Genomic DNA, 21,800 nt, shown 5'->3' with positions numbered 1-21,800 from the left:
GGATAAAAAATGAATGGGCAGAAAACAGTTGGTTATGGTTAAAAAATGCCCAACAATGGTTAAGATTCTTGAAGTTGGGCAAAATACAGTTTAATACATGGTTGGTCAAACCTGTCAATATGGTATAACTTGGTATTTACACAATGTTGGTTAAAACCTTGGTAAAAAACATCCTTTTCCCGCCAATAAAGTTGGGCAAAGTATGGTTTTGCCCAACCATGGTCACATGGTGTTCCTTTGCGAACTGTGATTGGTCATTGTGTTGGGCAAAAATGCATTTCAGAAAACAAGATGGCCGATATGAGTGGCTTGCTGCATGCAAAGCTGTGGATCGGGGTCTTCAAGATCTGTCATGGAGACATTTGAAGGTAGGAAATTATATTATAAAGTATATCATTTCATCGGGTATAACACTTAGTTTAAGTGTGTGCGAGGCCGAGACTGTGAGCAAGACTTCCGATGCTTTATCGACGATAACTAAAGCTTAAGCTTAAGCTTACCGGTTGTGGTGGTAGCTGTCGTCGATAAAGCATCGTAAGTCTTGCTCACAGTCTGGCCTCGCACACACTTAAACTAAGTGTTATACCCGATAAAATGTTTATAATATAATTTCTTACCTTCAAATGTCTCCAATTGGTTAAAATATGAACAATGAAATGAACTTCCCATTCATAGTGTTTAACCAACTATTGGTTATATTTTGCCCAACATGCTTTGCCCAACTGGTTGGTTACCGTAATGTTAACCAGTAGTTGGTCAATGTTTTTAACCAACCTGTGGTTATATTGTTAACCAACCCAGGTTGGTTAACAATATAACCAACTGTTGGGCTGTTCACCTGTAAATACATGGTTGGTTAAAATTTTAACCAAGTTGGTTAAAATTTTTAACCAATGTTCTGAGAGTGTACAATAATTTCTGCTTCTGAATTATATTGCTTGTTGCTCTTCGTCGGGTTTAATATATAGCTTCAGTTCACTTCAATATCGTGTGGTATAACAACTGCTTCTGATTTTACTGCAACAAGCTCCTCGTCAGGTTTAGTACTTACAGCCGTACATCAATGTCACCATGTCTTTGCCAGAAGTGAAATACACGCAGGTAATTCCGATATCTATTAAAACATGTCCATAAAGAATAATGTAATACCGGAAATTATTATGAACATTGTGTTATTTTAATTTATTTGATTTTTGCATCTACCAACAAATAGTTGGTAGTATTTCAATATCATATCATTTTTTCATTATAATATCAAATTAACTAGTGCTGTTCTGGAGCCAGAAGAGCTGATTTCTAGTTCCGGGGCGTGATTCAATTTATTCATGCCTTGTTTCATAATCTATATGAATTGTTTACTTGTTTAGCATGATTAATTAATATTTACTAATTTTGATCATAATAATGCATCGAAACATATAGTTAGACATTTCACATGGTCATATTATAAGAGGTAGTGATCAGATATGTGTTTTTGTTTTTAATGACATTCATTCAAAATGGGAGAGAGAGATTATATATATTTTATATAACCATAAAATTAGAAGAAACAAATTATTCCATGCTGATTCACTACAGACTTTTCGCTCAAAGCAATGATAAATTAATATTTACTAATTTTGATCATAATAATGTATCGAAACATATAGTTAGACATTTCACATGGTCATATTATAAGAGGTAGTGATCAGATATGTGAGAGAGAGATTCAAAATGGGAGAGAAAGATTATATATATTTTATATAACCATAAACTTAGAACAAACAAATTATTCCATGCTGATTCACAACAGACTGTTTCGCTTTAACATATATACATTTTGCAAATTGAGCTCGGCCCTTTTGTTTTTGTTTAAAGCAATAACAGTGTAAAAATGATGCACCAGAATTTTCTATTGGACATAAACTTTGAACAATTATTTTCCAATTTTTCAACTAAAATGGCTTTGATCGGGTCTTCATTTTCACACATTTTAAAACTAAAATGTTACACAATAATAATCCTTTGTGCTTCTGCTTTGGACATCCAACACTTTATGCTTTAGGGGTGGTGCAATAATTATGTGTACCCGGGGGTGAATTCTCAAAATGGTCTGCCAAAAATCGCTTGCCCCCCCCTCTGGACGTGCCAAAAAATCTTTGCCCCCCCCTTTCGACGTGCCAAAGAACCTTTGCCCCCCCTTTTGATGTGCCAAAAAAACATTACCCCCCCCTTACACACGCAAGATTTTGGGAACCTGAATTTAAAACCTTAAATTTTCTTATCATATAGTGCGAGCGCAGCGATTAGGAAATTTTGCATATTTGAACGTATTCCTAACGTTTTCCTACGCCTTTTAGGGCGTAATATAGAAACGGTGCCCAAAATATCTGTGCCAAAAATTGCTTGCCCACCCCTTTCGACCTGCCAAAATCACTTGACCCCCCCCTCTTTTGACCTGCCAAAAATGCTTGCCCCCCTTTGGCCTGCCAAAAATCTTTGCCCCCCTATGATTCACCTCCCCGGTACACATAATTATTGCACCACCCCTTAAAACAATCGTACGATAATAGTGAAAACCTTTCAATGGCTTCAATTAGGCCTTCATTTCACCATTATTTATGGCTTTTTCAAAATACCCATTAATAGTGCTAAAAGTGATCCACAAATAGCTTCAATTGGGCCTTTATTTTCCAAGGTTTCTTACCTCTATTGCCCCCACTCCCTCCCCGTGGGACGCTGGTCGCTGGTTGCCCTGATAAGTTTTTCCCCTTAAGAGTTAGCTTGCCCCCTTGCCCCCCCCCCCCCTCTGAAAAGGTGTTTGGTACGATACTGCCCCTGAGGGCACATCCCCTCTCAGACACCCCAACTTTTCTAATAGGGTCGACGTCCCTGCTGGGATGGCGCCACATGGGAAGGATTCGCCGTTCATTTGTCGGACGTTGAACCATCGGACATAAGACGCCTGCAGGTTTATTACAGGCCATAACGCATAGAGAAACGAACGGGGATTGGACCCCAACTCTTCTGCCGGACTGGTGATTTTGCCACCGGATAAAATATTTTTGTATACGGTGATGTACGTTGACTCAGTCCGTCTAACCGTCGTTTTATCTTTTCAGTTTCTGTTTCCGTATCCGTAATAGTTTTTGTAAGTCATTGTTATTCTGAAGTGGTAGTCTCCCAGGTGTGACCAATCTTTTATTCTAGCCTTTTGTTAGTTACTGAAAATTTGAAGCTCGTGAATTTCAGTTTTCGTTTTGGTAAGTTATATTGATTTTTTACATAAAACCTTGAGATGTGCGGTTGGGTGCCAATCTAGACAAAAGAAGAGTCTAAATTTTACGGTCCTAAATTCGCGGTAAATTGTACGGCTTCAATTGACTTGTGTTTGGTATATGCACTTACGCCTAGACGTAAGTGGATCGTAAAAAAAGTCTTGCATTGAAATATATACTGACCATGTTGCCAAGTTATAAGCAATGAGTCTTTCATATTGGCGATGAAACGAGCGTCTAAAATAGTCAAATATCTCCCAATGTGGTGCGTACAAGTGGTGATTTGGTAATCATGTTTTATATTGAAATGCAATACAAAAGAATTTGCATTGGAGCAAAGATAATGTATTCTATTCATGGCAAGCTAATCTGATAATTGGTTGGGCCTATATGCAAGACTCGGGTTTATTTTAAATGTTTATTTTTGCAGAGCTTATTTTCAGTCATGGATCATACTGATAAATTTCGCGAGGGGGAGGGAAGGAGGGAGATACTTAAGTTGAGACTGAACAAGCGAGAGTGGGAGGGGGTGAGGAAGAAAGAGAGGAGAGGGAGAGACGGAAAGGCTAGAAAGAGAAAGCTCGAGAGGAGAGAGTAGGGACCGGGGAGGGAGTGGGGAGCCTGATCATGGGGGGGGGTTCAAGAGGAAGCAAAATAGGAGATAGACATTGATACGAGGGAAGGGCGACTGTGGCCCTGCACAAGTGCAATGGGGCGCGACAGGCTCATAAGCGGACCTTTTGTGATTGAAGGGCTTATTTTCAACGTTTTTACAGAAAAAAGTGGACCTTTTCATTCGGATTTGCATTTTGTCATAATAATGTGAATCAATTTATCACTGTCAAACACGAGAGGGCGCTAGACCATTAAAACAGCGGTCGGACACCGGTGTTCAATACTATTTTATCTCCAGCCTTTATGGGCTTTATTGACACAGGCAATTACCTCTATTGAAATAAGCTGATTGGTACTTCAGAGTTAACAATGAAGTCAGATTACAGTAAACTTACTGAATCCCTTGCGTTTTCGTATCTGAACAATAGAGTTACGGAAACTGAAAAGATAAAAAGACCCTAAGTGTGACAGACACTTTCTGACTACAACTGAACTGCTGAACGTTCTCGATAGGTATATCCAATATCTGATAGGATGCTGGATAGAAGGGGCTTTTGTTTCAATTTACACCACATGTTCCTTTGTCGATTGTCAACAATGGTCAATGCAGAGGTAAATTTTGCACTCCACATAATTTGTGTACCAACACGTGTTGTTTTAGAACTTATAACCATGTACTCATTCGACCATGAGAGATAGCATGGGAGAGGGGCAATTTAATTTTATTTAAAAAAAGCAGATGATGAAGTTTAGGCCTATACATTATCATAAACGGAAAATTATACCGAGAACATATCGAAAGCATTATTAGCCAGTTAAAGTTAGAAAACATTACGTTTGGGTTTTGGAAAGAACCTTCTGTTAAATCATGCATGACTCAATTACAAATCTCAAAATCCCTTTCGTCTTATCTATTGATATTTTGAATAGTGTTTATCTTTCCCTAATAGATTATGATACTAAATGAACAATCAGCTTGGACAGTTCGCACTAGGCCCTACATCTCATAGGACAACAAAGCAAGCGCCCTGATCGATTCTTCCTGCATATCAATATGCTTCATTTACATTACATTACAGAGATCTGACACTAATCCCAACCATAACAAACCATGTAAACAATGATCACCTATATTACAGGTGATATTACAGGTCTATATAATACAGGATTAGATTAGTAAACTATCATCTATTTGCAAGTATTATTTTGATTGAGCAGGAAAGATGTGATACTATTTTTTTATAGTAGTCTAGTTGCCAGCGTCAGGTATACATAGAATGGGGTATTTTTTATGATGATGACATGGACGCACTGATCATTATGCATGATACAAACTCATAGGTGTTGTGCGTTTGGCAATTTGGGAGGGGTGGGGGTTCAAAATGACCCCATAGGATTATAAAATCAAAATTTCGAATTGCTCAAATACCTCTTTCAAATATATCAAATAATTTACATAAATAAACAAAAATAAATTAATTAATTAATTAATTAATTAATTAATTGATTAATTAATTAACAAAATTAATTAATTAATTAATTAATTAATTAATTAATTAATAAACGAAAAAATTGAACACATTTTAGCGTAGCATTAAAATCATAAATATAACCATTGCTGGCAGGAGGACTCGAACCAACGATATTGATATCAGCAGTCTGACGCTCTACCAATGAGCTATGACAGCATCCAGTGATGAGGGTCGAGTTTTTAGCTTATACAGTGTTTGTCTGTGATAATGCCGCCTCGTGAAAGAAATACATATAAAATCTCAATTTGTAATTTAAATTTATTTGATAATTTTCTAACCTATATTTTCTTTAGAGCAGGGACAAATATTTCCCCTTTTATCTAATTTGACCGCTATATAAGAATCTACTTCTTTTATTACTGATTTAATTCCGCGATTTGTTCCATTAAGCAATATCAAAGATTAATGTCACACATCTCACAACAGATATTTAGTTGGCTTAGTGGTTTTGCACAGTGCTGTTTAACCGGGAGGTACCGAGATCGATTCCCACCTCTGCCTGCAATTTTTTTAAAGACTGAGAAATAATAACCTGACATTCGCCGCTGACATTCGTACTGCAGAAGCGGAGTTATAACTTGTTAAACTTTGCTCCTTCCGTAAAAGGGTACATTATTTTGGCACTACATTATTTCTTTCTTTTTTTTCACATTGCTGGTATTAAATATCAAATGGTCATAATTGGCGGTCACTTCAAATCATCTCCAACTGAACGAGGTTCAGGAATGTCCTCTCATTGTTAATTGTTGGTTAACCCACCACTTGAGAATAAAGGACTATGAATAGGTGCAACAGGATTACCTACGGGATTATCTCAAGGATATAATGCTGTTCTCCTTCCTTTCCTTAGCTCTTCTCTGATATGTGCTAGTGTCAATGGTTATTGTTAAAAGGCAATAAGGTGTGTAATTGCAATATTTCCTCTGAATAGGAAAGACTCTCTACATCGAGTTATGTATGCTGGTGGTTCGCAATACTGTTATTTAAGAGAAGGTATCTTCCAAATCCAAATCGAAATGAGGTTGTTAGAAAAAGTTTCAACTCAGTAGGGTTATATGTAAAGAAGAAAAAAGTACAAACCATGGGTGCACTCACATTGAAAGGGATTGACGGATATGTGCAGCATGCAGTCACGGTGACCACATGTTTCAACTTCGTCTCACCCAATGACCACTTTTTTGTTTTGTTGTCACCAAGTAACCCCCTTTTTAAAACAATTCTGAATGGATTTACCCATCAAGTTTCAAACATTCAATCAATTTGGTTTTTTCTAGTTGATATTTGTGTATTTGCACTGTTGTGGGCACAAAATTTACACTTCAAAATTATTATCTTGACCGTATATTTTATCAAAAGTAATTGAATATGACGTAACTCCTTGTGATCATCCTTGTTACTATTTTTTCTGGCATGGCTCATTAGAACACCATTCTTATCACTTTGCGATGAAGCTTATTTCTTTGTTTGCTTGAACCAAAATAGCTAAATATTTAGACAGCTTAATAAAATATATGACTGTAAAATATCAAGTGTATATAATTTGATTCTTGTTGCAATTTATTACAACTGAGCACACCTCGATGAACGCACACACGTGGTTCGTTTAAGTTAAACTGTAATAATGTATGCTTAAAATATATTAGTCAAAGTTCAAGCATTTGCAATTTATTTAATTGAATTGTCATTAAGCTGCAGCTCGATTGAAGTGCACAGCTGGTTTTTATTATCAAGTTAAACGGTATTATGTTTAAAAAATATTAATCACAATGTTATGCACTTTTTCATATGGTTACGGCACACATGGTTTATGAGTTTTAATTCCAAGTCGGACCACAATTGTCCAGTTTGAGTAATTTTGCTTATTAAAACAATACAATCAAGTGGGTAATGGTGAATCCAACGGACGAGGCACAAAACACATCAAGGATCAATAAATGATACAAGAGGATACCTTGAATATACGAACAACTGAGAAGAAAGAGAGCAAGGTATACCAACTTGATGTGGGGAAACAAAATACAGACTAGACGGTATGCAGAGGGGGGACAAAAAACAACAAAATATTAATGTAGGCATAGAAATAGGAAAAGTTCGATAGCCAAAAATTACCAATTCCAAGGCCCACAGAAGTGTTTTAACACTACATATTAATCTCAGAAAACAGTACAATATAGCAAAATCGAGGAAAAGAGGGGTCAGCATTTTTTACTCATATTTTGAAGTTTAGGTTCCCTGAAGTATTCATGAAAATGGTGATGAAAAATTCTCATATCCCCCACTGAGCAAGATACCAGACCCCCCTAAAACCGCCCTAAAATTGGCTTCTGCTAACCCCTGACAAATTTGAAAATATTGAATTTTGCACATATTTCAGATAACATGTTTGAATATAACACAATGGTTTATCACTTTATTTTTTCTGTCATGTAATATTACATATTTGCACAATATAAAAATGCACAGCAAGCTTTAAAATATTTCGGAATGTTCCATTTTCAGCATGAGGGGTGAGACTATATTCTTGTATTTTTAAATTGTTGAAAATGTCTCATTTTTCCCAATCTTTGAGGGGAAAAATAAAAACCTTCATATCTTTTTTTATTTTTTATGTTTTTGTCATAAATTACCCCACTGTTGATGTTTACAAAAATGCATTCTAAATCATGGAGACTTCTTTAGTATTTTACTTACATGTCCACCAATTTAGGGCACTTTTAACAAATAGTAAAATTTGGCATTTGTGTTACTTACACTTCTACTTCCATATCACTGCATGGTGATGACCTCAATTCAAAACTGCAACATTTTGTTTATCACTCCATACCACATGACTATAGTGACACAAACATGTGATATTAGCAAGGGTTAGTCCATTATTTCAAAGGGGTGTTTGTAGAAAACTGGGGTATCAAGGTGTTTGCTATATTCTAATATGTAAAATGGCTAATATTGAGTAGATAATAGCTGTACGGTCTGGCTAAATGCTCATATCTCTACAGTATGATGCTAATTAGGATAGTTGTATTAACTTGACAAAATATGTTTATAACAAGAAGCAACGGAAAAAATGATTTTTTTAATATTATCCAGGTCGCCATGTTCAAAATGGGAAGCACGGTGGCCTAATGGTTAGGGCGCGAGCTTCATAATCGAAAGGTTGCGGGTTCGAGCCCCACCACGGCCAGTGTGGTGCATCCTTAAGCAAGACGGCTTAATTCCCAATTGCTACACTCCACCCAGGTGTAAATTGGGGAGCTGCTGGGGTAATCACAATCTTAAGTCGCTGAGAGTACCTGCGCATCAGTTGTGAACTTGTGGAAGCGGAAATGATTCTGATATACCCTAATGGCAGTTGTTGAAGTGTGCCGGTACTTAGGTGTAGCGCACGTTAAATCACCGACATTTGTTTGTTTTTATTTATTTAATATTCAAAATGCCTTAGTTCCTAATTTTAATTTGTGTGTTTTTTATAGGAAAATATATTTTTCTTTTGTTAAACATTATTCCTCTATTGCTGTTTGCACAAATATGCAGTCATATCATTGAGATATCTATTGCATCTATTACATTGTCCATCAATTCAGTGCAGTTTTAACATTATCCCACTATTGTTGTTTGCACAATTATACAGTCATATCATTGCAGAGAATACCATGGCATCAAACATGTCCACCAATTCAGTGCAATTTTAACAATTGGTCAAATGAAGCATTTGTGTTTCTTCATGTGTTTCTTACACAGAGTACTTTCTTATCACAACATATGGTAATGACTTCAACAAAAAATATGTTTAACATTATGTTACTGGGGGCAAGCGAAAACAAAATTTCCCATTTGCACCTTGTGACTGTGACTAAGTATTATGATTGATTTGTAATTCAGGTGCACTGTGTTCATTTTTTATGGGTTTTTTTTAATATATTTCTGTCGTGTAAATTTTCTCCATTTTAGTTACTAGGATGACACCCATCTATTAAATTGGAATGACTCAGATGTCAAAATACATTTGATTGTCATATTAAGCATTATGAAGGAGACACAAACAATGGCGGCGCCAGTTTTTAGGGGCAGGTAACTGGGGCACGAGTTCTGACCAGGGCATTTGTTGAGGATAGCACCCCCCCCGTGGCGCCCCACTAAAAACAAATCATATTTTAATTACAAATACACATTCAAATGCCCATATCTTAAAAACATCTAAATTCTAGCATTTCAAAAAAGTAGTCCACTTCTGGCATGTGTATCTCGTAAACTAAAACATGACTTGTATTTCTTTATTTGATTAGTCTGGAATTAAGGGCTCGGATAGCGGCGTTTCACGTATTTTGTGTGTGACCTAAGAGCACATCAGACATATCGAATTGCATTCTGAATTCGAGGAATGTCCTTCCGATATCAAATAATTTAGATTTGATATTTAACAGTCCTCGAAGTAAACTTTATAAATCAACGATATGCACTTAAAGTGTAGGCCTATGTAGCGTGGATGAAAAGATGCCAATCAATTGAAAATGTTGACCTTTCAATTTGCTCTCAGGTCCCACGTCGTGAAAACGTCGCTATCCGAGCCCTTAAACTAGTTTACTTGTGAAAATTAAAAAATAAAAATATATGGAGGTTTTTATTTTTGCATCAAAATACCTTTGATTGTCATATTAGACATTATAAAGGAGAAACAAATAATTTTTTTATTAAAACCAAAATTAAGACTTCAAAAAACCAATTAAATTCAATATTATTTACAACATCTGTATTCTAGCATTAGAAAAAGTAGTCCACTTTCGGGGCTTATATCAGATAAACTGAAATACTCTCTTTTTATTTTTTGATTTAATTAGTCTGGAATAAAACTAGTTTACCTGTGAAAATAAAAGAAATTCAAAGATATGAAGGTTTTTATTTTTTGCGTCAAAAAGTGGGTAAAAAACGCATTTTTCACATTTCCTCAAAAAGTGAAAAATAGGAAAACACCCCTCCTAAAAATGGAACAAACCATTTTTTTACGTTTTCTTTCATATCTGTTAAGATTAATATATCAACTTCATACCTGTAGAGTTTTTTTTTTTATTGTGAATGCTTTTCTATATCTTTGATCATCGTGAAAATACTCATTTTCTAGCTTTTTTGATATGTTATTGGCCCATTATAAGCAAACTTGAAGATGTTCTAGAGTGATACCTCTGTATTATAATGGAATAGCCCGGCTTCAAAATACCTTTGAGTGTCATCTTAGACATTATATTAAGGAGAAACAAATTCTTTTTATTAAAAATACACAATCAAGACTTCGAAAAAACAATTAAACTCAATATCTTTACAACATCTGCATTCTAGAATATGGACAAAGGAGTCCACTTCCGGGGCTTTTATCTCATAAACTAAAATACTCTCCACGATTTTGATTTCTTAATTTAATTAGTCTTGCATGAAATTGGTTTACATGTGAACATTAAAAAAATTAAAATGTATGAAGGTTTTTATTTTTTGCGTCAAAAAGTGGGTAAAAACGCATTTTTCAACTTTTCTCAAAAAGTGAAAAATAGGAAAACACCCCTCCTAAAAAATGGAACAAACCAATTAGATGTTTTACTTTTTCTTTTATATCCGTTAAGACTAATATGTCAACTTAATACCTGCAGGGTATATTTTTGATTGTGAATGGTTGTTGTTGTTGGAAAGGGGAGACAGGGGGTCATTTTAGGGGGGTCTTGTATCTCGTACTAGAGGGGTCGTGAGATTTTTTTAATGTCACCAGTGTGCATAACTTGGTTCACTTGCTCAACCATCAAAGCATGAAAGAAATCTGCCTACCCTCGTTTTCCTCGGTCTGTCTGCTTCTACCACTGATATTCCGTTAAAACCTGCAAAAACAACAGGGATCAATAGTAATACAAAAGTGCACTGGAACAAGTGATGAAAATCACTGTGCACATAAGCAGATATGAAGAACCAAACAACCAATGTAGGTATAGGCAAAGTTCGAAAAACGTCGTTAGCAATTGCGAGCACCAACATGCTATATAGGTCTACACCCCAGAATCCAATTGAATATTGATAGTTGATCTTTGATTATCGGTTATCGATTATCCCCCAACACCATCTCAAACGCTGCTTACCAGCGTGCTAAGTTAAGACTATGATCATGATGAGCAGGATACTCTATGTACTGCTGGCTATGTTTTTTCTTTTGTTTATTTGTCTTATGATTTACGAGGCCAGATGTGTCAAATCTGTCTTCTTTAGGGGTAGGGCCAAAACATTCTGGAAGCGCTCATTGAACACAAAACCTTTCCCTGTGAGTGTGGCCTTTTTTATTTCTTAATATTTCAGCACAAACATCGCTAGCTCAGGCACCGCTTATTTGTAATCACAGACTTACTAAATTAGTTTCTAATTGCGCACAGATTTTTATCAACAACAAGTTTGTTAACTCAGTAAGTGGCAACACTTTTCCAACTGTTAATCCTACTACTGCTGAGAAGATTTGCGATGTTCAGGAAACAGATAAGGTAAGTTGCCTATAGTTGTTGTTTTTGTTTTCAAACTATAGGACATGAATATACAGTAGAAGGCCAGCCCCACTGAATTTTCGCGTCGTCGGACAGGTAGAATCTAATAGACAAATAATATTATCAAAATTTTCAGAAGAATCTGAATGTTCTGATTTAGATCCAAACATCCACCATAATAATTTAATATCCTTTTTATGACGCATACGTAATTTTTCAATTAAAAAAATACCATTTTGGCCAAAACTGCACAATATCAATATATATTTTAATATATTTAAAAATGTTGTTTTACTACATTTTATATAATGCAACATATTACAATAATTATTACCAACATAATTAATAACACATTGTATGTTTAATTGCAGGCTGATGTAGACTTAGCCGTTAAAGCAGCCCGTGAAGCATTTAGATTAGGATCACCATGGAGGCGTATGGATGCCTCACAAAGAGGACGCCTAATAAATAAACTAGCGGACATGATTGAGAGAGATGCCAAATATATTGCGGTTGGTAGTCAAAGAATTTTGTTTGTTTGTTTGTTTGTTTGTTTGTTATCAATTAGCCATGAGAGCTATGTGAGAGAGTGCATATCTTGCAGCGGGTAATAATGTTTCATTTGTATGTTTGTTAGGATGTTTCTTTGTTAGTAGGGGTGTTCTATCTGATATTTATTCGTTCTTCTGTTTGCTTGTTGTCTTTGTTTCTGTGTAAGCAACTGCAGGTTATACAAAATGATCGATATCATCGGGTAACACACTCATCCTAAATTATCTAAGAATGTCATTCTTATTAATTTAGACTAACATTGGAGAATTCCTTATCATGTATTTCCAATTGTCCAGGCACTTGAAACATTAAACAACGGCATGATCATTGGGACATCATTCAGTAAGACAATAGGAGCTGTAAAAGTATTGAGATATCTAGCAGGATGGGCTGATAAAATACAGGGCAAAACTATCCCAATTGGTAAGACTTTTTTCCAAGTAAACATCGCGAAGGAAGAGTTTGTTTGCAACACTAGTTATTATCAAATGGCTGCTTTGTGCAAAAACATGTTCGAAATTTTCCTATAGAGTTGTATTATATAATGAAAATGATACTAAGATCATTTGAATTGTTATAACAAGGATTCTACGATATTTTTCAAAAAGAATAGCTAGTTTCTATAACCATCACAAATTAAAAATACCATGATATGCCGCAATTTAAAATACAGGTAAAATGGAATTATTTACCGAAACGTGCTAAATCCAACGTCTACTCTTTTTCAACTTTAGATTGGAGAATTCCGGAGAAATCAAATAATAACAAAATTATTTTAGAATTAAAATAAAATCATAATTCTGTCCATTTAAATTCAGAAATGTTATGCACAATTTAAAATATACTAAGGAAAAATGAACGCAAGGTAGTTATTGGATGTAACCAGATTTGAAACTAAACCCACTCAATCAAAAAACAACAACATACAAATGATCGCGGAAAAAATCTGTCAACTTCCAACATTAAAATGGCAATATCTGCAACTTATTAACTGAGCAGGTACTGCTCTTGTATTGGGAAGACAGATATTTGGGGCGCTGGCGATAATTATTGGGTTTTTTTTATTGTACTCCGCCCAACGATATGGTAAAGTATACATGAATGATTGGCGTAAACCTGGTGATCATACACAAGGGTAAGATAATAGTTTAACAATTTTCATCACGCGTAAAGTGTTACGCATTACGAGACGAAAAAAGTAATCACAGAAATTTGCTATTAATTTTATGCAGATGGTGATTTCCTTTGTTATACCCGCTACGAACCAATTGGTGTAGTCGCTGCCGTGATTCCGTGGAATTTTCCCGTTTCTATTGTCACAGTCAAACTTGGAAACGCTTTGACATGTGGCAATACAATTGTGATAAAACCTGCAGAGCAGACCCCATTGACTGCCCTCTATATTGCATCCCTGGTGAAGGAGGTGAGTGTGTGGCAACAGGATTTTAGCGGAATTCCGCTGGGGTCTATTCTTGGACCAAATTAATGTATTGTCACCTTAGTTCGAGCATTCTATAATTCTCGTTTTAAACCAAATCAGCTCCATATTATCATGTATATCACCCACGTCATTGACCAAACTATACTAAATATGTATTATTGTGTTTATTTCTATTAAAAGGATTGTGAACAGATGTAACATTGTTGTGATAGGTTTTGGCGTATTTTACCCTTAAATGAGTTATGAATTAAAAACATTTACGGAGACAATATTGATATTTGTTTTTAGATAATACATAACAAAGGCTCACTAGATTATGAAACCTGTATTTTATATCAAAATATCCAATCTAATACAAGTTATAATTCGTTATCAATTTGGTAGGCAGGCTTTCCACCCGGTGTGGTTAATGTCATACCTGGTTACGGACCGATAGCTGGGGCCGCTATTGCTGAGCATATGGATGTGGATTTGGTGACATTTACCGGATCAACAGAGGTAAGGATTCACGAAGCTCCATTCAATGTTGCTGATAGTGGTCCAGTGTCCGCAGGGACAGACTTCGCCAACATCTAATAAAATGTCTATAATCGCATACCTGTTTTGTAACCTTTATGAAACCCGACATTTAAATGATTGCTGTAAAACGTTTTGTGTTTGCTGGGTACTGAATTAAATGATAAAATAGGCAAAAGGTCGGTGTCCTTTTGTGCAGGGGTCAAATTTTGACGTCATAATGTGAGCACACCCTCGCAAAAATGGCTATGTATGCTTTTAGCATGATATTTCACAAAAGCAAATGTTAAAATCATGGATTTTACTATAAAAAAAAACCTATGGTGGGCTTCAACCCGCCCCTTTCCCCTACCCTCAATTTTTGAAGGCCAGCCTTACTTTCGAGCTTTGAAGGTGGTAGGTTAGAATGGATGGATCTACGATAACCTTATTAAAGTAATTCTATCATAAATACCTTTCAGTATGCCAGATGAAAAACCCTAGGGATTACTATGACACCCACCTCCCACTCACCCCCTTCGTAGGATAAGGGTTAATGAACCATTTCGGTAAATCCCATAAGTCTTTGCGAGTTGGCCTTATATGTTGGTTGACGCCGATGTGCACATCGGCGTAACTAAAGTCTGCACAAAAAGTAACTCAGCTGTTATAAATACGCCTGTAACGTCAGAACTAATAATTGTGTTCACAATATTTTAACATCATAAGAAGGATGATTTATTTACGCGCATTTTGATACCCCATTTTTCCAATTTCGTTCAATATTAACAACACAGCAGTTTTTTTTAGTGAACATACCCCGAATTAAAAAGTTGCAGCTATTTGTATTGATTTGAAGTCAGCGCGAAGATAAATGGGTGGTTATACGTGCCACAATGCTTGTGTAATACCCATTGATCGCTGTAAACTGCAACTTTTAAATTCGGGGATTTTTCTTTAAATGCACTACTGTGTTGTTAATATTGAACGATATTTGACAAATGGGATATCAACATGCGAGTAAATAAATCGTCCTTCTTTCTATGTAAAAATATTGTGGAAACAATTATTAGTTCTGAAGCTATAAGCGTATTTTTAACAGCTGAGTTACTTTTTGTGCAGACTTTACATCGGGGGTCTACCTGCTAAAGCTTATAAGATTTGCCAAAAAAGTGAATTGATTTCATATTTTTCCCAGGTCGGTCATTTGATTCAGCAAGCATCCGGTAAAAGCAACCTAAAACGTGTGGTACTAGAGATGGGAGGCAAGAGTCCTAATATTGTGTTTGCAGATGCTGATTGTAAGCAAAATATTATTCTTTTATGACAGACATTAAGCTTTAAATTGTACATATAAAAGAGGGATATCTTAGATGGTGCAAACCATTCTTTATTTTCATTGGTATAAAAGTTATCATTGTTAGGGCGATTTTAGGTTTTGGAGCCCAAACTGCAGTCTTTGATATTTTTGCCTATAAGTCGAGAACCATGGCAGATAGGTCAAACCAAGCATTTTCTAAAACGTATTATCAGAGGAAACTTTGATGTGGTTTTAGCAAGATTTAAGCAATTTAAAATTTGCTCCCTGTATGATTACCTCTGTTCCAAGCAAAGTGCATTTTTCCACAAAGGTTTTTCCTATTCATCTGGCCCTGAATCACAACAATTGCACTTGAATGTTGTTGCTGCTTGACTCTCACTTCAAATCTCAGACATCTGAAAGTTTAAGGGGGAATATGTCTTTGCAAGGGCTTAAATTAAAAATAATATATTTACAGAACGGAAAAATTACCTTTCTTTCGCTCTTTGTTTGACCTCAATCTGAGCTTCCGTTCAAAAGTTACGGTCAAAAATGTACCCACCAAGAGTTCCAAGTCGATCTGAGAGTTCCAAGTCGATCCGAGAAAAAAAGTGTTTTTCGCCCCATACGTATTCTCTAAACGATAAGCAGACCATCAAAAAAGAGGGAAAAATGTTTTTCATAGCAGAACAGTAAATCGCAGATATGTCAACATAAATTATACACTTTGTCTGACTCCTTATGATGAGAGGAATACAGCGATATGTTTTTTGTTTAGATTCGAACTTTGCTATTTTTAGCTCAGCATAAGTGGCCATGTTCATCTTATTCAATTAACTTCTCTTTCTTTTAGAAATACATAGAACAAAGAAGATTATGTTTTAATTTTGTCCAGGTGTTTCCATTGTTTTATTATAATTATTGAATCTAGTGGATTACGCTGTGGAGGTTAGCCATAAAGGGATCTTCAATCATTCTGGACAGGTTTGCCTGGCTGCATCAAGAACATTTGTACAAGAGGAAATTTACGATGAATTTGTCAAGAAGAGTGTTGCAAGAGCTAAGAGGCGGGTTATAGGCAATCCGTACTTGGAAACAACGGAAGGAGGCCCACAGGTTTGTATATTGTACATGTATCTCTTGATATTGCACAATATTGGACGGGTATGACGAGAGTTGGGTATGGTGCTATAGACCCAATTATGTGCACATTATTGAAGCGTCAAATAAAAGTCCATTAAAAACTAATAATAACTGCTCAGCATTTAATATTAATAGAAGTTTTAAAGTTTTAATTACTAAACTTTGTTCCCGGACTTTGTTAATGATGCAGATTGTTATAAAAACAAACAATCATGCCTTGAGGGTTTTTTTAAACTACACACTAGCAAAAAATAATAATTACTCATCCATTGCTTTCAAGATAAGCCAAGAACAAGTGGACAGAATCATGGATCTTATAGAAAGTGGGATACAGCAAGGCGCCAAACTTGAATGCGGAGGAAAGCGTTATGGTGACAAGGGATATTTTATAGAATCTACGGTTTTCTCAGATGTCAAGGATGACATGCGCATTGCCACAGAAGAGGTAATAAAATCAGTCATGTTATATTTAATACCTTGAATACCATGCTTGTGGTGTTGAAGTCGAATAGTTTTCTTTCTCTTTGTCACTGTCTGTGACGTTCTCCGCCTATTTGTCTACCCCATCTATGTCTGTATTGCCTTTGTTTAATGATCGCTCTTTGTGTAGACACTCTCGTGTCATGATGGGACCTGGCTCTGGTTTGCTCTTCTGGCTCATACCAATAAAAATATAATATTGATTCATACACTCTTAGATAGTGACAACCAATCAGAGCAATCGTTAGTAAATTACTAGCCGTGCATAAATGTTGTATAATTACACGGGCGTGCACTCCGCGTAGTACGCGCAGTGCTTTCGGACGCGTTCATTTTTTTTGCGGGTGGATGCACTTATATTTGCTTGTATTTTCCAACGTTTTTGATGACAATTTTGTTATAAAAATAGCAAAAATCACGGGATTTTTTTCTCGTGTATAAAATAGGTTGATAAATGCGTATCACTTACTGCTCGAGACATTGTACAAAATAATGCACTTGTACTGAGATGTTGATGCGTCTAATGCGCTCCTCTCTTCGGGGCTCGTGCATTAGACGCATCAACATCTCAGTACGCGTGCATTATTGTGTACAATTTCATCAACAAGTGATACTCATGTATTAACCTATAAATAATTGATGAGAGTTGACGTTTGTTCTTCATGTGAGCCGAGAATTGGTCAAATAAAAGTGTACATGTACCACCATGGCCGTGGTTCTCAGTCCGCAAGTTTATTCTTCTTTCCTGAAGTGATATCTGTACTTTATTTTATTCATTTTCCATTTTAAAGTAATCATATTCTGTGTATATTCAGTTCTTTGAATACAGATTTGTGTGTATGGTGTGTGTGGCAAATATACCATGAACATTATGAGTTTTGTAAGAAATTTGTTGAAATTAAACATACATTTTCAATGTAAATATTAATGAAACCGCATAAAAAATGTACTTTTCTAGATATTTGGCCCTGTACAACAGCTGATTAAATTCAAGACTCTAGAAGAAGTGTCAGAGAGGGCCAACAAGACGAAATATGGGTTGGCTGCTGCTGTATATACCAAAGATATAGACAAGGCCATCTCTATTGCAAACACTGTCAGTGCTGGTATTGTATGGTACGGGACTTTATTCATTAGGCAATTGTTGTGTTGCCCTCAAGTGGGTAAAATGGGAAAGTTGGGTCGGTCGGTCGAATTTCTTTCTTTTTTTTTTTTAAACCATCAGTTTTTTTAAATCCCCTCAAATATTGAATAATGTTTCTTCAATTAGGGGGAATTTGTCAATCTTGACTTCTGGATACTTGTTAGACATGTTAGATAATCAATTTAACAGTTTAAGACTAGTCTCTCAATAATATTAATATAAAGTGAAAAACATTGATTTTTGGAACAAATCTGTAAAAATTTAAAATGAAAAACATTGAAAAGGGTCGGTCGGTTGAGGGCAACACAACAATTCTTTTGGCCTTAGTCAGTATTTAACACATTTACTTTATTATACCCTATCATAAAATGTGATAACATTGCTCTCTACAGTTGGAAAGAAAGAAAGAAAGAAAGAAAGAAAGAAAGAAAGAAAGAAAGAAAGAAAGAAAGAAAGAAAGAAAGAAAGAAAGAAAGAAAGAAAGAAAGAAAGAAAGAAAGAAAGAAAGAAAGAAAGAAAGAAAGAAAGAAAGAAAGAAAGAAAGAAAGAAAGAAAGAAAGAAAGAAAGAAAGAAAGAAAGAAAGAAAGAAAGAAAGAAAACTCTCAAAAGTCATGCGTTTGTGTATGTAAAACTGCATGCACGATCAATTGAAAATAATAATTTTTGTTGAACGTGTTCTATACATACAGGGTTAATGTATATGGCGTAAAGGGTGGTTCTGTACCATTTGGTGGCTTTAAGATGTCTGGTATTGGCCGTGAAGGGTAAGTTCATCAACAACTTTACATCGTCTGGGGGTTTTGTGAGATGTACACATTCCCCTTTCCAATCAAAATGTGAGGTTTTCCACTTCTGATGCAGGTGGTCTACATATAATTACTGTGCTCGAAACTAAACGTAGAATACACGAGCTTCACGAGGCAATTAAAAATAATGTGACACGATCTGGTCCATGTGGGCCAAAGGGGCAAATTTGAAACTGAGATAAAAAGGTAAAAATATGGAGTAAAAAAACAATAAAATACATAAGAAACTTCATTAGAACCAAGTATGCTAAACCTTTGGTGTTTTCAGTAGATGATAGCCTATTGTATATACAATGTAATAATTACAGTAACGTAATTCAAATTAAAAAAATGCCTCCTTTGGCCCCCATGGACCAGATCGTTATTATGAATGTTCGCTACGGACTTAATACTCTCTGAATATTGCCGTCTGTTGCTCACAATGGCATCTCAAGTGACGACAAACTAGGTACCTGCTAATATTGTAAAAAAAACCCACATAAATGACAATTTTAATGACTTATCCTCACTCTTATGGCAATTTATAAACACTGTTAATTTTTTACACCTTCGTTGGGATCACTGAATACGCATTCAAGCCAAGTTGAAGCCTTCAGACCATATTTTACCAGTTTTTGGTAATTTTTCCATAAATATGATACAGTTTATTTTTGCAGGGTAATAAATTTAATGAATTGATGGAAATGAGAAGTCACATTTAAATTTCCATGGTATTGCAGTTGAGTTATGACGTCACATGAAATGTTCAAATGTTGTCCAAAGTATATCGCGACCTTGGCCCCAAAATGTGGCAAATTTCATGTGCAACATTATGATCTTTACTTTATCATTGGATGCTTCTGTTTTGAATTGTATGCAAATTAGCTAATTAGCATAAAAGTGTTCAAAAGTTGTCCAAAGTGTATCGACCTTGGTACCAAAATGTGACAAAGTTCTTGAGCAACATCATATATTGGACGCTTTTGTTTTGAGTTATATGTAAATTAGTTAATTAGCTAAAAAGGGTAAAAGTCTATCAACATTGGGTTAGGGGTGTTATGCTGGGTTAAGGGGGTGTCGAGGTCAGTGTCGAGGTGGGTTGAGACGTGTCAATAGTGGGTTCAGAGGTGTCAGGGTGAATTAAGGGGTATTATGGTGTTTTAGGTGGTGAAGGGGTGTTAGGGTGGGTTAAGGGGTGTCATGGTGGGTTAAGGGGTGTTAAAGCATTACGCCTTTAGTTAAGATTCAGAGCAATACCATGAATACATTGTTTTACTTTATAGGGGACAAGATGGTCTTATGGAATATCTGGAAGTCAAGACGGTTAGTCTAACCTTACAACTTCTTACAGATCTTGTCATTAATTTATAAACATAGAATAATGTTTAATAATGTATTTCTTATCAAAAATATTTATACACACGTAATTCTTTGCAGGATGCGTGGCTTGATATTGTTTGAATATAATCGTGTTAACAAGCATAATAAAAAAAAGGGGTCAAGAATGGGATAATAAGATAAATCGCTGTCTAAAGATAATTCTAAAGAAAGTTAAACTTTGTAGAAGTAATTGACTTCTAACGCTCATTATTGTTTTGTTATTTTCAAACAGGTTATCATCAAACAACCAGGGCGATCCAACAAGAAGTAGACGGATATATCAAATAACCTCACTATGGAACCGTTTTCAAAAATTCAGTACAAAAATCGTTCAAATATGATCATGTGTAACAAGTTAGGACACTCATTCGTGACATTTCCATTCAAAAACATCAATTTTAAGATGAATGGTAAACCATTATTATGCACCAGTTACAGCCATGTATAAGTATACATTGTTGGAAAGCATAAAGAACAGAGTTTACAATAACCCAGCAGTCAGTATGTACTATAGATTTATATAGATTATATAGGAGTGCCTACTACTTTTTAGGGATAATTTCTCAATCTAAGAACCAAAAAATCAAACAGAGCTTGTGACAGAAAACAATATATACTTTATATAGGGTGCAATGCTTGCTTCTATGTATACAGAGTGAAACAGATTGAGTTTTCAGTCATTAAGTAAATAAAGATGGTGATGACAAAACGAAAAAGAGGGCAACGATTTTATGGCAAGGTGGAGTGAGCAATTTTGGCAGACCATTTTGATACACCAAATACAATAGATCAGAACGAAAACGATCCGATTTATGAAATGACGGACGGATATTTCTCATCAGTCACATTTTGTTACGAAACGTAATCACCTTTATCCGTTTTCACACGAAATGCACAACAACAATACACTGTCTGATTAAGTTAACAAAATCTAAGTCTTTAATTAAAAGAAAATATGATTGATACATGAATAATAAATGCACATACATTATAATCCCACAATCACAATTTTGATTAATTAGTACTTAACTAGCAGTCTTCTTCTTCCTGATGGTTACCGTAAAAACTCGATAGTTAGCATATGTGCTTAATATCGAGCGCTTTTAAAACATGCAGACATGAAGTGCCGGGAGTGCCCCATCCACAAAAGTGTAAAGGTTTTTGAG

At 35.4% G+C, this 21,800-nt stretch overlaps 1 protein-coding gene across 2 annotated transcripts; it reads left to right on the top strand.

The window, feature by feature from the left end:
- The first annotated feature begins 2 nt into the window (after positions 1 to 2).
- On the top strand, positions 3 to 21,756 carry LOC140171271 (aldehyde dehydrogenase 1A1-like). 2 transcript variants are annotated; one of them, XM_072194500.1, is made up of 14 exons: positions 3 to 27; positions 969 to 1,101; positions 11,809 to 11,913; positions 12,285 to 12,425; positions 12,762 to 12,888; positions 13,698 to 13,888; positions 14,291 to 14,404; positions 15,600 to 15,702; positions 16,633 to 16,817; positions 17,125 to 17,289; positions 18,283 to 18,440; positions 19,159 to 19,233; positions 20,538 to 20,577; positions 20,867 to 21,756. In XM_072194500.1, exons 2-14 carry the CDS (start codon positions 1,072 to 1,074, stop codon positions 20,903 to 20,905), a joined length of 1,473 nt encoding a protein of 490 aa, XP_072050601.1. In that variant the 5' UTR covers positions 3 to 27; positions 969 to 1,071; the 3' UTR covers positions 20,906 to 21,756. The 2 variants fall into 2 exon arrangements, with proteins under 2 accessions (XP_072050601.1, XP_072050600.1); XM_072194499.1 differs by lacking the exon at positions 3 to 27 and having other exon boundaries at positions 915 to 1,101.
- The last annotated feature ends 44 nt before the right edge of the window (positions 21,757 to 21,800 follow it).

This window comes from Amphiura filiformis, chromosome 15, assembly GCF_039555335.1.
Source record: "Amphiura filiformis chromosome 15, Afil_fr2py, whole genome shotgun sequence".
Taxonomy (NCBI): domain Eukaryota; kingdom Metazoa; phylum Echinodermata; class Ophiuroidea; order Amphilepidida; family Amphiuridae; genus Amphiura; species Amphiura filiformis.
Note: the sequence above shows the minus strand (reverse complement) of the source record. Positions and strands in the feature narration are given on the sequence as shown.

What these genes read in the sequence shown, in the direction of transcription:
- LOC140171271 (XM_072194500.1), top strand. Translation starts at nt 1,072, where the DNA reads ATGTCTTTGCCAGAAGTGAAATACACGCAG. An exon ending in GAGATGCCAAATATATTGCG is followed by an intron (nt 12,426 to 12,761) that starts GTTGGTAGTCAA and finishes CCAATTGTCCAG; the next exon opens with GCACTTGAAACATTAAACAA. An exon ending in CATTTACCGGATCAACAGAG is followed by an intron (nt 14,405 to 15,599) that starts GTAAGGATTCAC and finishes TATTTTTCCCAG; the next exon opens with GTCGGTCATTTGATTCAGCA.